Genomic DNA, 12,691 nt, shown 5'->3' with positions numbered 1-12,691 from the left:
CAGCAGAAGAACGAACCAATCAGCATGCTTTTTTGTCTGTCAGCAATATTGGATTTTTAAAATTTTTTTTCTTGCATTTGCAGGTGATGGCAAGTGATTGATATTGTATTTTATGATGCATTAGTGTCCACTTCAGTGATCTGTGTAAATTGACAGCAAAAATAGCTAAAATTCTCATTTTAAAAAAGACTGATGTAAATGTACTGACCTGATAGAAAAAAATAGCTATAATGCTCATTTTTTTTAAAATGAGGTAAATGTACTGCCTTGCTTCGCAAGGCAGTCCACTAACCTGAGAGAAAAAAATAGCTATAATGCTCATTTTTTAAAAAATGAGGTAAATGTACTGCCTTGCTTCGCAAGGCAGTCCACTACCCTGATAGAAAAAAATAACTAAAATGCTCATTGTAGGAAAGACTGATGTAAATGTACTGCCTTGCTTTGCTATGGTGTGCACTAAGCTGAGTAATTTTTCAAAAACCTATATTAAACACTGAGGAGGAGCGTCAGTTGGTCATGTCCCATCACTTTGCTCTGAAGCACCTGGACAGAAAACCGTAAGACCTAGAAAAATTTTGAAAACATTTTACCGGAGCAGACATGCGGTGCTATTTCCTGACCAACTTTCATACCAATAGCACAAGTTTTGCGGCCATGAGAGCGATTTCAAAATTATTTTTGGGTCAAAATTCCACCCTGTTTCTCACTCTAAAAAGCGGCAGTTGGTGTCAGTTACACTCTAGGGTTTCGGCAGTTGGAAATTTCGCTCGTTTTTCGCTTTTTACGTCGCCGTCGTAACTCCGATCCCCAATAAAAATAATAGCTCCAATGCCGGGATCGAGCCACACGTTTTGATACCACTTTTGTGGGTGGGCACGCAGCGGTACGAGCCGCATTAACGGTAACGGAAGAAAAATATGGAATAACTAGAAAATTCCTGCAGAAATTTTAAAGGGGCATGCCAAAGTGTGCCCGTCGGCTTTGAGCCAGTGTTTTTATGCTAAAAATTAGCATTAATGCTAAAGAAAGCTGCAACGTAGTCAATAACCTGTGGAGAGGCAGAAGCATGTTGACTAAGCTGTACTTGTACCATTCATTATGTTAAAATTGATGCATGAGCTAAAATTAGCCAATATGCTAATGTTAGCTTAAATGCTGGCAGTAGCATGTGGAGCAACAGGACCATGTTGTTTTAATTTTACTACTCCATTCAGTATACTAAACATGTCTAATTAATGAGAAAATTAGCTAAAAGCTAACTTTAGGTAAAAGTGCTAGTGCACTAGTCAAAGACAGTGAAATGCTAACTTTTGTACAAATGCTAATGAACTGCCTTGCTGTGCAAGGCAGTTCACTATCCTGAGAAATAAATAACATATAAAAAGCTTATATTATTGCACCGCCTACGGCGGTGCACTAACACGAGAGGAGTATGCAGACTTTTATTTTGAAACTTTGAGTTAGCGTCTTTTTAACTACCACACCAATTCATTGTGTTACTGTAGTTTGTTTAAACCAGTCACATAAAGCACAAAAGAGGAAATACCTGATGTTAAAAATGTCAAGGCTTTTATTTTGAAACTTTCAGTAAACTTCATTCTAACTACCACACCAATTCATTGTGTTACAGTAGTTTGTTTAAACCAGTCACATAAAGGCCAAAAGAGTAATGACCTGATGTGAAAATTGTCAAGGCTTTTATTTTGAAAGTTTCAGTAAGCTTTATTTACAATAGCTTTACAATAGCTTTTTTATTTACAGTGGATTACACACTAATCCAATGTGTAACTGTGGTTTGGTTAATCCAGCTATATAAAGTCCCATACAGCAAGCAGATCTAAGAGCCAGCTCATCCCTATGTGACATTTGGGAGTTCCGCCATGTTGTAGTTCTGACCTTCAGTCATTGTAGTTCTAAAGAGCAGCTCAACTATCGTGTGAGTGAGACACAAAGGGATAAACAGATTCTAACTGTTTGAAGCAGTTAGTTTATCTGAACAAAGCAGTCCAAACATCTCCATCCTATTCAGGATCTTTTAGAGTGATCCGAAAACCGTGTGAAGCATATAGTCAAGGGGGCTCAAATGCTAATGTTTGTGCTAATGTTAATGAACTGCCTTGCTGCGCAAGGCAGTTCACTATCCTGAGAAATAAATAACATAAAAAAGGCTAATATTATTGCACCGCCTTCGGCGGTGCACTAACACTAGAGGAATAGGCAGACTTTTAATTTGAAACTTTCAGTAAGCTTCATTTTAATGACCACGCTAATTCAATGTGCAACTCTGGTTTGTTTAAACCAGTCCCATAAAGCCCAAAAAAGCAATAACCTGATGTGAAAAATGTCAGGGCTTTTATTTTGAAATTTTCAGTAAGCTTCATTTTAAATAAACACACTAATCCAATGTGTGACAGTGGTTTGGTTAATCCACCAATATAATGCCCAAAACAGCAAGTAGCTCTACATTCCAGCTCAGCCCTCCTCTGTAATAACTGAATGATCCGCCATGTTGTAGTTCTGACCTTCTGCTCTGCCCTCTGTATTAAGGTGTTTAGAACTACAGAGACCTTGTAGGCCAAACCAGCAGTTGCCATAGCGATCAAGCCTCTGCCAACTGCTGTGTGTGTGTGTGAGACACTTCATGCAACTTTGAGAACACCCAGTCACTTTAAATGAAAAAAGCAGTCTGAACGACCCCTTCCCGTTTGGGAACCGTTATGCCGGTCCAAAATCCGTTTGAAGCGTATGAGAGGGCTTCTTGTCGTCTCTGATAGTCCTGTGATTCATATCTGTAGGTCATTCACAATAATTGCACTGGTGAGAGAAAAATGGTGTGTGGTGAGCTCAGTAATTTTTCAAAAACCTATATAAAACACTGAGGAGGAGCGACAGTTGGTCATGTCCCATCACTTTGCTCTGAAGCACCTGGACAGAAAACCGTAAGCCCTAGAGAAATTTTGAAAACATTTTACCCGAGCAGACATGCGGTGCTATTTCCTGACCAACTTTCATACCAATAGCACATGTTTTGCGGCCATGAGAGCGATTTCAAATTATTTTGGGGTCAAAATTCCACTCTGTTCCTCACTCTAAAAAGCGGCAGTTGGTTTCAGTTACACTCTAGGGTTTCGGCAGTTGGAAATTTGGCTCGTTTTTCGCTTTTTACGTCGCCGTTGTAACTCCGATCCCCAATAAAGTAATAGCACCCATCTCGGCATCGAGCCGCACGATTTGATACCACTTTTGTGGGTGGGCACGCAGCGGTACGAGCCGCATTAACGGTGACGGAAGAATAATAAATAACTAGAAAATTCCTGCAGAAATTTTAAAGGGGCATGCCAAAGTGTGCCCGTCGGCTTTGAGCCAGTGTTTTTATGCTAAAAATTAGCATTAATGCTAAAGAAAGCTGCAACGTAGTCAATAACCTGTGGAGAGGCAGAATCTTGTTTAATAAACTGTAGTTGTACCATTCATTATGTTAGAATTGATGCATAAGCTAAAATTAGCCAATATGCTAATGTTAGCTTAAATGCTGGCAGTAGCATGTGGAGCAACACGACCATGTTGTTTTAATTTTACTACTCTATTCAGTATACTAAACATGTCTAATTAATGAGAAAATTAGGTAAAAGCTAACTTTAGGTAAAAGTGCTAGTGCACTAGTAATAGACAGTGAAATGCTAACTTTTGTACAAATGCTAATGAACTGCCTTGCTGAGCATCACCGCTCTTTTCTTACTAATCCTCTTCTGCTCTCTCTGTCAGGTTTGTGATCTGTAGCATGGCAGGCGCTGCGTCTGTGCTGCTGGTTCCTTAAAGGAGCAGCGACGTTATTTTCTGTCCATAGACTTTTAATCAACTATTTATTCTTATTTATGTCAGATTTTAACATGAGGGACATATGTGTAATGGTTATAGTCTTGAATCAGTAGTATAATGCTGAAAACACAAGCAGTTGTAAATACCAGTAAACCCTACAGTGCAGTTCTGGGGAGCTGCAGTTCCAGACACTGTTCTGTTGCTATGGTAATTAATCCCCTGCAGCTGTGAGAGCCAAAGAGCGGGAAAATCCTCTTCAGACACAGTTTCTATACTTGGGAGACACCAGGCGTTAGTCTGAAGGACCCTGACAAAAAGCAAAAGCCCTAGCAAATTTTTGTAAACATTGTACATGAGCAGGCATGTGTATCTATGTTATGACCAACTTTCAGACCAATAGGGCGATATTTATGCCTGTGAGGGGGATTTAAAAAGGGTTTTTGAGTCAGCCATAAACAGTCCTGTGTGTGTGTTTCATAGAGAAAGATTACTGATTCTGTGAGACACAAAATCTCTAATTTTTTCGTTTTTATTAATTTATGTAATCATTTTAGCTCCAATCCCCAATAAAATAATAGCTCCCTTCTCTGCATCGAGCCGCACGATTTGATACCACTTTTGTGGGTGGGCACGCAGCGGTACGAGCCGCATTAACGGTAATGGAAGAAAAATAAATAAAGAGACATTCTATTAGGTGTAGAACAATAGGTGCCTGCCATGCAATGCATGGAGGCAGTACTGACTTGCTTCGCAAGTCAGTACTGCTCTCCTTATGCATTGCTATGGCATGCCCCTAATGACTGCAGTTGATATACGGAAACAACGTGAATAAATGATGACAATAAAAGAATATATATATATATATATATATATATATATTTTATATATATATATATATATATATATATATATATATATATATATATATATATATATATATATATATACAATATATATATATATATATATATATATATATATATATATACACACACAAATATTTTCTGGAGCGATTAACGGTTTATACTTCCTCCTTTGAAAGTAAAAAAAATAATTAATCACGACTGTAAGTCGAATCTGGCTACTGACTGTAAAGGCTGCATTCCTTATTTGATTGGATGTGAAGACGCTCGTGAGCGCTGCATGTAGGCTATAAATACGTTCCATCCAAATCGCCGTTGGTCATTTTCAGCATTTCCAGAAGACGACAAAAGTAAGTTTTGTCTAAATTCTTAATTTCTGGGTTATTTGCTATGTTCATATGTTTCGAGCTACAGGTAAATGTAATAACATTGAATCGGAAGTAAAATGTTACAAATTTATTTATTGACTATTGTTTCATGACGTGTAATCGGGAGCCGCCCACCTCGGTCCAACGGGTGGATAGTTAAGCGGGCCAGCCCGTTGAGTTGTAGCAACCAGCCTTTAATGTTTAGTTCTATCGGCCCCCAGGTGAGATTTAAAAGGCGTTCTTAAGTCGGTGGTCCTAGATAAAAGCATTAAATAATAAATAATAATAATAATAAATCTAATAACTAACTTCTATAGTTAAAACCGGTGGCGCCACCACCAGTTTTAACTTGCCGTTAAAACTGCCGTTGGGCGGAGGTTAAACTACCTAACAGTTAAAACTGAATGTCCGTTTATTAACACTGTTAGGTGAAGCCTAACTGTGACTTCTTTGGAACAAACGGTTCAGCCGTTGAATACTGAATATTGAATACAGGATTTTGGTTCAACGGCTAAACCGTTTATCAGGTGTTTATCTGCTGTAAAGTGTTGAACAGCTATTTAACCATTTGCCTGTTCAGTTGAAACTGCTGTTTATTGGGTGGTAAACAGCTTCTTCGCTTTAATATGTGTCCTTTGCCCCATTAAAGTGTGGGGCTGAGGAGGTGACACTGTTGACTCTTGATGGGGTTTGTAATACTGACATTTTGTTTCTGTCCTTCACTTCCCCTAGGATGGCTCTATCTACCATTATAAACCGAGCACAATCGCCGATCTACAGGCCACCACCAGTAAACATCGCAGTAATAAAGATAAGAGAGGAAGAAAAAGTAATTAGCTGGGCAGTAAAGGAGGGTAAAGCAAAGGTATTACAGAAAAAGAAAAATCAAATTTTAACTGTCACAGATGGGAAAACGATTGGAAAAGTAATCATATTTGAAAAATATTCAAAAAACCTTTGTGAGGGCCAATCATATGTGATGAGGAGCTACGCCCTCAGGGGCTCAGAGCCGCCCCTTATCATCAACGTCACTCCGGCCACGCAATTTTATAAAGGTCCAAAGGTGAATGTCACTCCAGAGCTTCTACAGAAAGCAGAGGATATTTTAAACCCAGCAGCACCAATGGCCCATCTGGAGAAGGCAGCGGAGTCAAAAGGACTGATGACGGTGCAAGGGGAAATTGTGGAGGTAGGATTTTTCTTATATTTCTTAAAAAATTTTCCATAAGAGAGGACTTAATTTGCTAACTGTAAATCTCAACTGGGTAGAAGATAACATGAAAGGCCCCATTACAGAACAATATGCGAACTCTAAAAGTACTTTTCTTTGTACTTCTCAGTTTGCTGCGGTCAGGCTTGTGATGTCGGGAAAAATGATGGTGCCAATCCGGACAGTGCGGCTGAAAGAGGTATAATAACTTGTTTTAAGACTTGTTCAAAGCTGCAGTTGTCATTTATTTTTAAAACAAATAATATTTGGATAAAAAAAGGTAAGTGCCTAAGGAAATGGCATGTGTGTGTGTGTGTGTGTGTGCGTGTGTGTGTGTGTGTCAAGTTCATGACATAAAACCAGCTTTTGTGTCATGAACCAGCTTGCATGTTAATTTTGCAGCGTCTGGTCAGAAATGGTAGATTGGTGGGTTTTGTTTGTTTGTTGACTTTTTGAGAACTCTTGGATAAATCTCTAATTTTTTTGTCAATAATTCTTTTAATTACAGGGCAGCTGCACAATGCCCGTCTCCCTTTGGAGGGAAGCAACCCTGGTGGAACTGGCAATTGGCCAACAGGTCAAAATTACACATGTTCGGTGCCAGGATTCTGGCTATGGATTACAGCTGCAAAGCACAACTTTTACAACAATTCAGGTATGTTGTCAATTCCTGAAGAAGTAAATTAATCTAATTTTAAGTAGATTTAGACATTTAAAGCAAAATGTGCATATATTTTAAAATTGAGGCATTCTAATTAAAATTATTTGCTAAACTTTGGAGATATACACAAAGTGTGAAAAGTGCCACTGCTCAGAGCTAACCTTGTAATTTTTTGTCAACTTCAAAATTATGGAATGGCTTATTACATATTTTGATATCCTGGAAACCATTCAATATTTTCTGACTCAAGTCTATTATGCTTTGCCAAAAGAAGACTTAAATAAAGGAGAAACAACAATTAACATAAATGCACCACAAATCTGGAACCAACATCCACAATGTTAATGTTTTTGATGATGGTGTGTGACCAAATGTCATGCTTGTTGTTGTTGCTTCATTTACAGTTGCTGACTGTATGATATTTTATTATATGAATAACTTTGAACTTGCTGATTGATGAAATGCACAAAACAAATGATCTTGGACTTAAAAAAACGTAAACCTGAAGGAAATAGTATATATAGCAAAAGATCAAACAAGTTGCTACTGTTATTTGACATTTAACATTGGTGTTGGTTTTCTTCTTTTGTTCTTATTTTTAGATGACAACATGAAAATTGACATACCTGATTATATTTCTAATATAACATACTATATTTTTGTACTGTATTAACAGGAAAAAATGGAAGACAAAAAAGCGGCTGTAGTCATTGGTGTCATGGACACTGAAGACGAAAATGAAAAACATGTCCTCATGGACAGTGATGAAGTCTATCGGATTGCTGCAGATTTGTGGAGTCCGTTTGATGAAATGCTGGAAGACGGGAGCCTTGTCGTGGATATTGAGGTTCACGGAAATGAGATAAAAAAATAATCAAAAATAATTGCAATTTAAATAAAATAAATGTTTTCAGTTTAGTTTTCAACTTTTTTCAACTATTAAAATTTTTGACTAATCTCTGGTTATGCTTTTAATGGTATTTGTTGTGTTTCACTTTTGAAATTTTAGGTCTTTTAGAATTGTTTTGCTTGCTTTGTTATAGTTCATAAAATAATCAGTTAATCTGTTCAAATTAAATTGGTGATTGCTATTGAATGACACTTTCTTCATATAACATAAACTTGGTAATGACATTTACACCATATGTATACATACAAGTGGAAATCCTTCACTTATTCAGTGATTGTGAGTCTAAAAAGTAGTATGATGAAATTAACTTATACAATCATATCCCTTTTCCATGCATTAATTCACAACGTTTTCTGCCTGTTTTAAATATTCTCAACTCTTCCGGCGCTAGAGGGGGTAAAATGAATTAAACTTCACTTTTTGACTTTTTTTCAGGTTATTCAGGTATATGTATATCTGTGTGTGTGCGTGTGTGTTTGGTGTTTGTGTAATTAGACTGACGGTGAGGCTGTGAACCTGCTGTGTTGTGCTTAAAAGTAAAGAGAGAAAACGTTAAAGTACAACTGAAAACCACGTATTTCTTTAAGTCTGTAACAGCGCAGCTACTGTAAAAGATCTGAAAAAAGTCGGTTAGCAAGTTGCTAACATGTAAACAAATTGCAGTTCCTGTTTGCGGCAGAAGTTGTGCCCATATATTATACAAAGTTTCAAACCTTCATTTACACCATATACATGCAAAATGTACCATTGTGTACTGTGTAATATACATAACAATGAACTGACAGCTCTTTCTATGACTCCTCACATTGTGATGAAATCACGCACAAATCAGAGACTAAATTGCAGCAAAATTTTCCTACCATCTCAAAACTTAAGATTCCTCGCTCAAAGCATTAAAATTATATAAATTCTACTATAAAGTAAGAGATCACAATAAAAAATACCACTTTATCAGTTCCCAAAACGTGGGTTTTCTGCACAGTCAGGTTGGAGAAATCCCCTCCGCACCATTTAGCTTTTAGTTTCCACGCACGAAGCAGGAAGATAACGGAGAGGGTAATCAGCTTGGCTCGTGTGATCTTTGAAGCACCTCATTCAGAGCTGCTAAAAATTCATTCAGAGAGCATGGGAGGGGTTTCAGGTGAATTTCGACCCTGACGTGAGGTTACAAAGCCAATATTTTAAAGTATCCAAAGTTAAGAGTCTTCTCTGTGTCAAGTCATACCGAACATTGTCGGTCAGCCGACCGAAAATTACTTTCTACACTGTATTTGATGACAGGGCATGTAAATGGACACGCCCCTTTAAATCCGTCAGCTGATTTTAATTAGCCGGAAAACCATAACATTTTGGGCAAAAATTGTATGCCGGATAGTTTTTGAAGGATGAAAGCCTTTAGCGGACCATAAAAATAAAAATAAAAAACACGTGTAGCGGGTTTTTTTACGGAGAAATCCAAACCTGAGAGTATTGCTCAAGAGGATAATGACAACCCAAACAAGCGAGAGGTTCATATTGAAAATGACAAAACCATTAACATTTCTGTTGATGAGAAGAGACGCAGATACAAGGGCAAAACAATATAATTATTGTTAATATATGAATCGAAGCGTCAATCTTCCTACCTAAGTGTCTTTCTACTTTTTTTGCATTTCAGCAGCAGTCATTCAGAAAATATGTATTCTCAAGAGTGCATATTTGCAATTCTTATAATTCTCATAGCCATTCTTCCAGACTATCTCTTGAAGCTCATATATATATATATATATATATATATATATAATATATATATATATATATATATATATAGCAAATATTTTCTGGAGCGATTATCGATTTATACTTCCTCCTTGTGAAAGTAAAAAAATTAATTAATCATGACTGTGAATCGAATCTGGCTACTCACTGTAAAGGCTGCATTCCTTATTTGATTGGATGTGAAGACGCTCGTGAGCGCTGCATGTAGGCTATAAATACGTTCCATCCAAATCGCCGTTGGTCATTTTCAGCATTTCCAGAAGACGACAGAAGTAAGTTTTGTCTAAATTCTTAATTTCTGGGTTATTTTCTATGTTCATATGTTTCGAGCTACAGGTAAATGTAATAACATTTAATCGGAAGTAAAATGTTACAAATTTATTCATTGACTATTGTTTCATGACGTGTAATCGGGAGCCGCCCACCTCGGTCCAACGGGTGGATAGTTAAGCGGGCCAGCCCGTTGAGTTGTAGCAACCAGCCTTTAATGTTTAGTTCTATCGGCCCCCAGGTGAGATTTAAAAGGCGTTCTTAAGTCGGTGGTCCTAGATAAAAGCATTAAATAATAAATAATAATAATAATAAATCTAATAACTAACTTCTATAGTTAAAACCGGTGGCGCCACCACCAGTTTTAACTTGCCGTTAAAACTGCCGTTGGGCGGAGGTTAAACTACCTAACAGTTAAAACTGAATGTCCGTTTATTAACACTGTTAGGTGAAGCCTAACTGTGACTTCTTTGGAACAAACGGTTCAGCCGTTGAATACTGAATATTGAATACAGGATTTTGGTTCAACGGCTAAACCGTTTATCAGGTGTTTATCTGCTGTAAAGTGTTGAACAGCTATTTAACCATTTGCCTGTTCAGTTGAAACTGCTGTTTATTGGGTGGTAAACAGCTTCTTCGCTTTAATATGTGTCCTTTGCCCCATTAAAGTGTGGGGCTGAGGAGGTGACACTGTTGACTCTTGATGGGGTTTGTAATACTGACATTTTGTTTCTGTCCTTCACTTCCCCCTAGGATGGCTCTATCTACCATTATAAACCGTGCACAATCGCCGATCTACAGGCCACCACCAGTAAACATCGCAGTAATAAAGATAAGAGAGGAAGAAAAAGTAATTAGCTGGGCAGTAAAGGAGGGTAAAGCAAAGGTATTACAGAAAAAGAAAAATCAAATTTTAACTGTCACAGATGGGAAAACGATTGGAAAAGTAATCATATTTGAAAAATATTCAAAAAACCTTTGTGAGGGCCAATCATATGTGATGAGGAGCTACGCCCTCAGGGGCTCAGAGCCGCCCCTTATCATCAACGTCACTCCGGCCACGCAATTTTATAAAGGTCCAAAGGTGAATGTCACTCCAGAGCTTCTACAGAAAGCAGAGGATATTTTAAACCCAGCAGCACCAATGGCCCATCTGGAGAAGGCAGCGGAGTCAAAAGGACTGATGACGGTGCAAGGGGAAATTGTGGAGGTAGGATTTTTCTTATATTTCTTAAAAAATTTTCCATAAGAGAGGACTTAATTTGCTAACTGTAAATCTCAACGGGGTAGAAGATAACATGAAAGGCCCCATTACAGAACAATATGCGAACTCTAAAAGTACTTTCTTTGTACTTCTCAGTTTGCTGTGGTCAGGCTTGTGATGTCGGGAAAAATGATGGTGCCAATCCGGACAGTGCGGCTGAAAGAGGTATAATAACTTGTTTTAAGACTTGTTCAAAGCTGCAGTTGTCATTTATTTTTAAAACAAAATATTTGGATAAAAAAGGTAAGTGCCTAAGGAAATGGCATGTGTGTGTGTGTGTGTGTGCGTGTGTGTGTGTCAAGTTCATGACATAAAACCAGCTTTTGTGTCATGAACCAGCTTGCATGTTAATTTTGCAGCGTCTGGTCAGAAATGGTAGATTGGTGGGTTTTGTTTGTTTGTTGACTTTTTGAGAACTCTTGGATAAATCTCTCATTTTTTGTCAATAATTCTTTTAATTACAGGGCAGCTGCACAATGCCCGTCTCCCTTTGGAGGGAAGCAACCCTGGTGGAACTGGGAATTGGCCAACAGGTCAAAATTACACATGTTCGGTGCCAGGATTCTGGCTATGGATTACAGCTGCAAAGCACTACCTTTACAACAATTCAGGTATGTTGTCAATTCCTGAAGAAGTAAATTAATCTAATTTTAAGTAGATTTAGACATTTAAAGCAAAATGTGCATATATTTTAAAATTGAGGCATTCTAATTAAAATTATTTGCTAAACTTTGGAGATACACACAAAGTGTGAAAAGTGCCACTGCTCAGAGCTAACCTTGTAATTTTTTGTCAACTTCAAAATTATGGAATGGCTTATTACATATTTTGATATCCTGGAAACCATTGAATATTTTCTGACTCAAGTCTATTATGCTTTGCCAAAAGAAGACTTAAATAAAGGAGAAACAACAATTAACATAAATGCACCACAAATCTGGAACCAACATCCACAATGTTAATGTTTTGATGATGGTGTGTGACCAAATGTCATGCTTGTTGTTGTTGCTTCATTTACAGTTGCTGACTGTATGATATTTTATTATATGAATAACTTTGAACTTGCTGATTGATGAAATGCACAAAACAAATGATCTTGGACTTAAAAAACGTAAACCTGAAGGAAATAGTATATATAGCAAAAGATCAAACAAGTTGCTACTGTTATTTGACATTTAACATTGGTGTTGGTTTTCTTCTTTTGTTCTTATTTTTAGATGACAACATGAAAATTGACATACCTGATTATATTTCTAATATAACATACTATATTTTTGTACTGTATTAACAGGAAAAAATGGAAGACAAAAAGCGGCTGTAGTCATTGGTGTCATGGACACTGAAGACGAAAATGAAAAACATGTCCTCATGGACAGTGATGAAGTCTATCGGATTGCTGCAGATTTGTGGAGTCCGTTTGATGAAATGCTGGAAGACGGGAGCCTTGTCGTGGATATTGAGGTTCACGGAAATGAGATAAAAAAATAATCAAAAAATAATTGCAATTTAAATAAAATAAATGTTTTCAGTTTAGTTTTTTTACTTTTTTCAACTATTAAAATTTTTGA

General features: G+C 37.2%; 1 protein-coding gene and 1 long non-coding RNA gene across 2 annotated transcripts; both read left to right on the top strand.

Moving 5' to 3' along the window:
- Positions 1-5,784: 5,784 nt before the first annotated feature.
- Positions 5,785-7,795, top strand: LOC145550300 (uncharacterized). The gene is made up of 4 exons (XM_081604331.1): positions 5,785-6,239; positions 6,391-6,459; positions 6,769-6,915; positions 7,598-7,795. Exons 1-4 carry the CDS (start codon positions 6,030-6,032, stop codon positions 7,793-7,795), a joined length of 624 nt encoding a protein of 207 aa, XP_081460457.1. The 5' UTR covers positions 5,785-6,029.
- Positions 7,796-11,228: 3,433 nt separating this feature from the next.
- Positions 11,229-11,735, top strand: LOC145550306 (uncharacterized). Its single transcript, XR_014086211.1, has 2 exons — positions 11,229-11,288; positions 11,588-11,735. It is a non-coding gene; the product is annotated as an uncharacterized LOC145550306 (long non-coding RNA).
- Positions 11,736-12,691: the final 956 nt, after the last annotated feature.

Source organism: Poecilia reticulata, unplaced genomic scaffold (genome assembly GCF_904066995.2).
Source record: "Poecilia reticulata unplaced genomic scaffold, P_reticulata-male-v2 Scaffold_32, whole genome shotgun sequence".
Taxonomy (NCBI): Eukaryota; Metazoa; Chordata; class Actinopteri; order Cyprinodontiformes; family Poeciliidae; genus Poecilia; species Poecilia reticulata.
The sequence above is the reverse complement of the archived record's forward strand: the minus strand, read 5'-3'. Positions and strand labels throughout refer to the sequence as shown.

Coding starts and splice junctions, on each gene's coding strand:
- LOC145550300 (XM_081604331.1), top strand. CDS start 6,030: ATGAGGAGCTACGCCCTCAGGGGCTCAGAGCCGCCCCTTATCATCAAC. Junction 6,240..6,390: donor TGCAAGGGGAAATTGTGGAG/GTAGGATTTTTC, acceptor TGTACTTCTCAG/TTTGCTGCGGTCAGGCTTGT. Junction 6,460..6,768: donor GGACAGTGCGGCTGAAAGAG/GTATAATAACTT, acceptor TTTTAATTACAG/GGCAGCTGCACAATGCCCGT.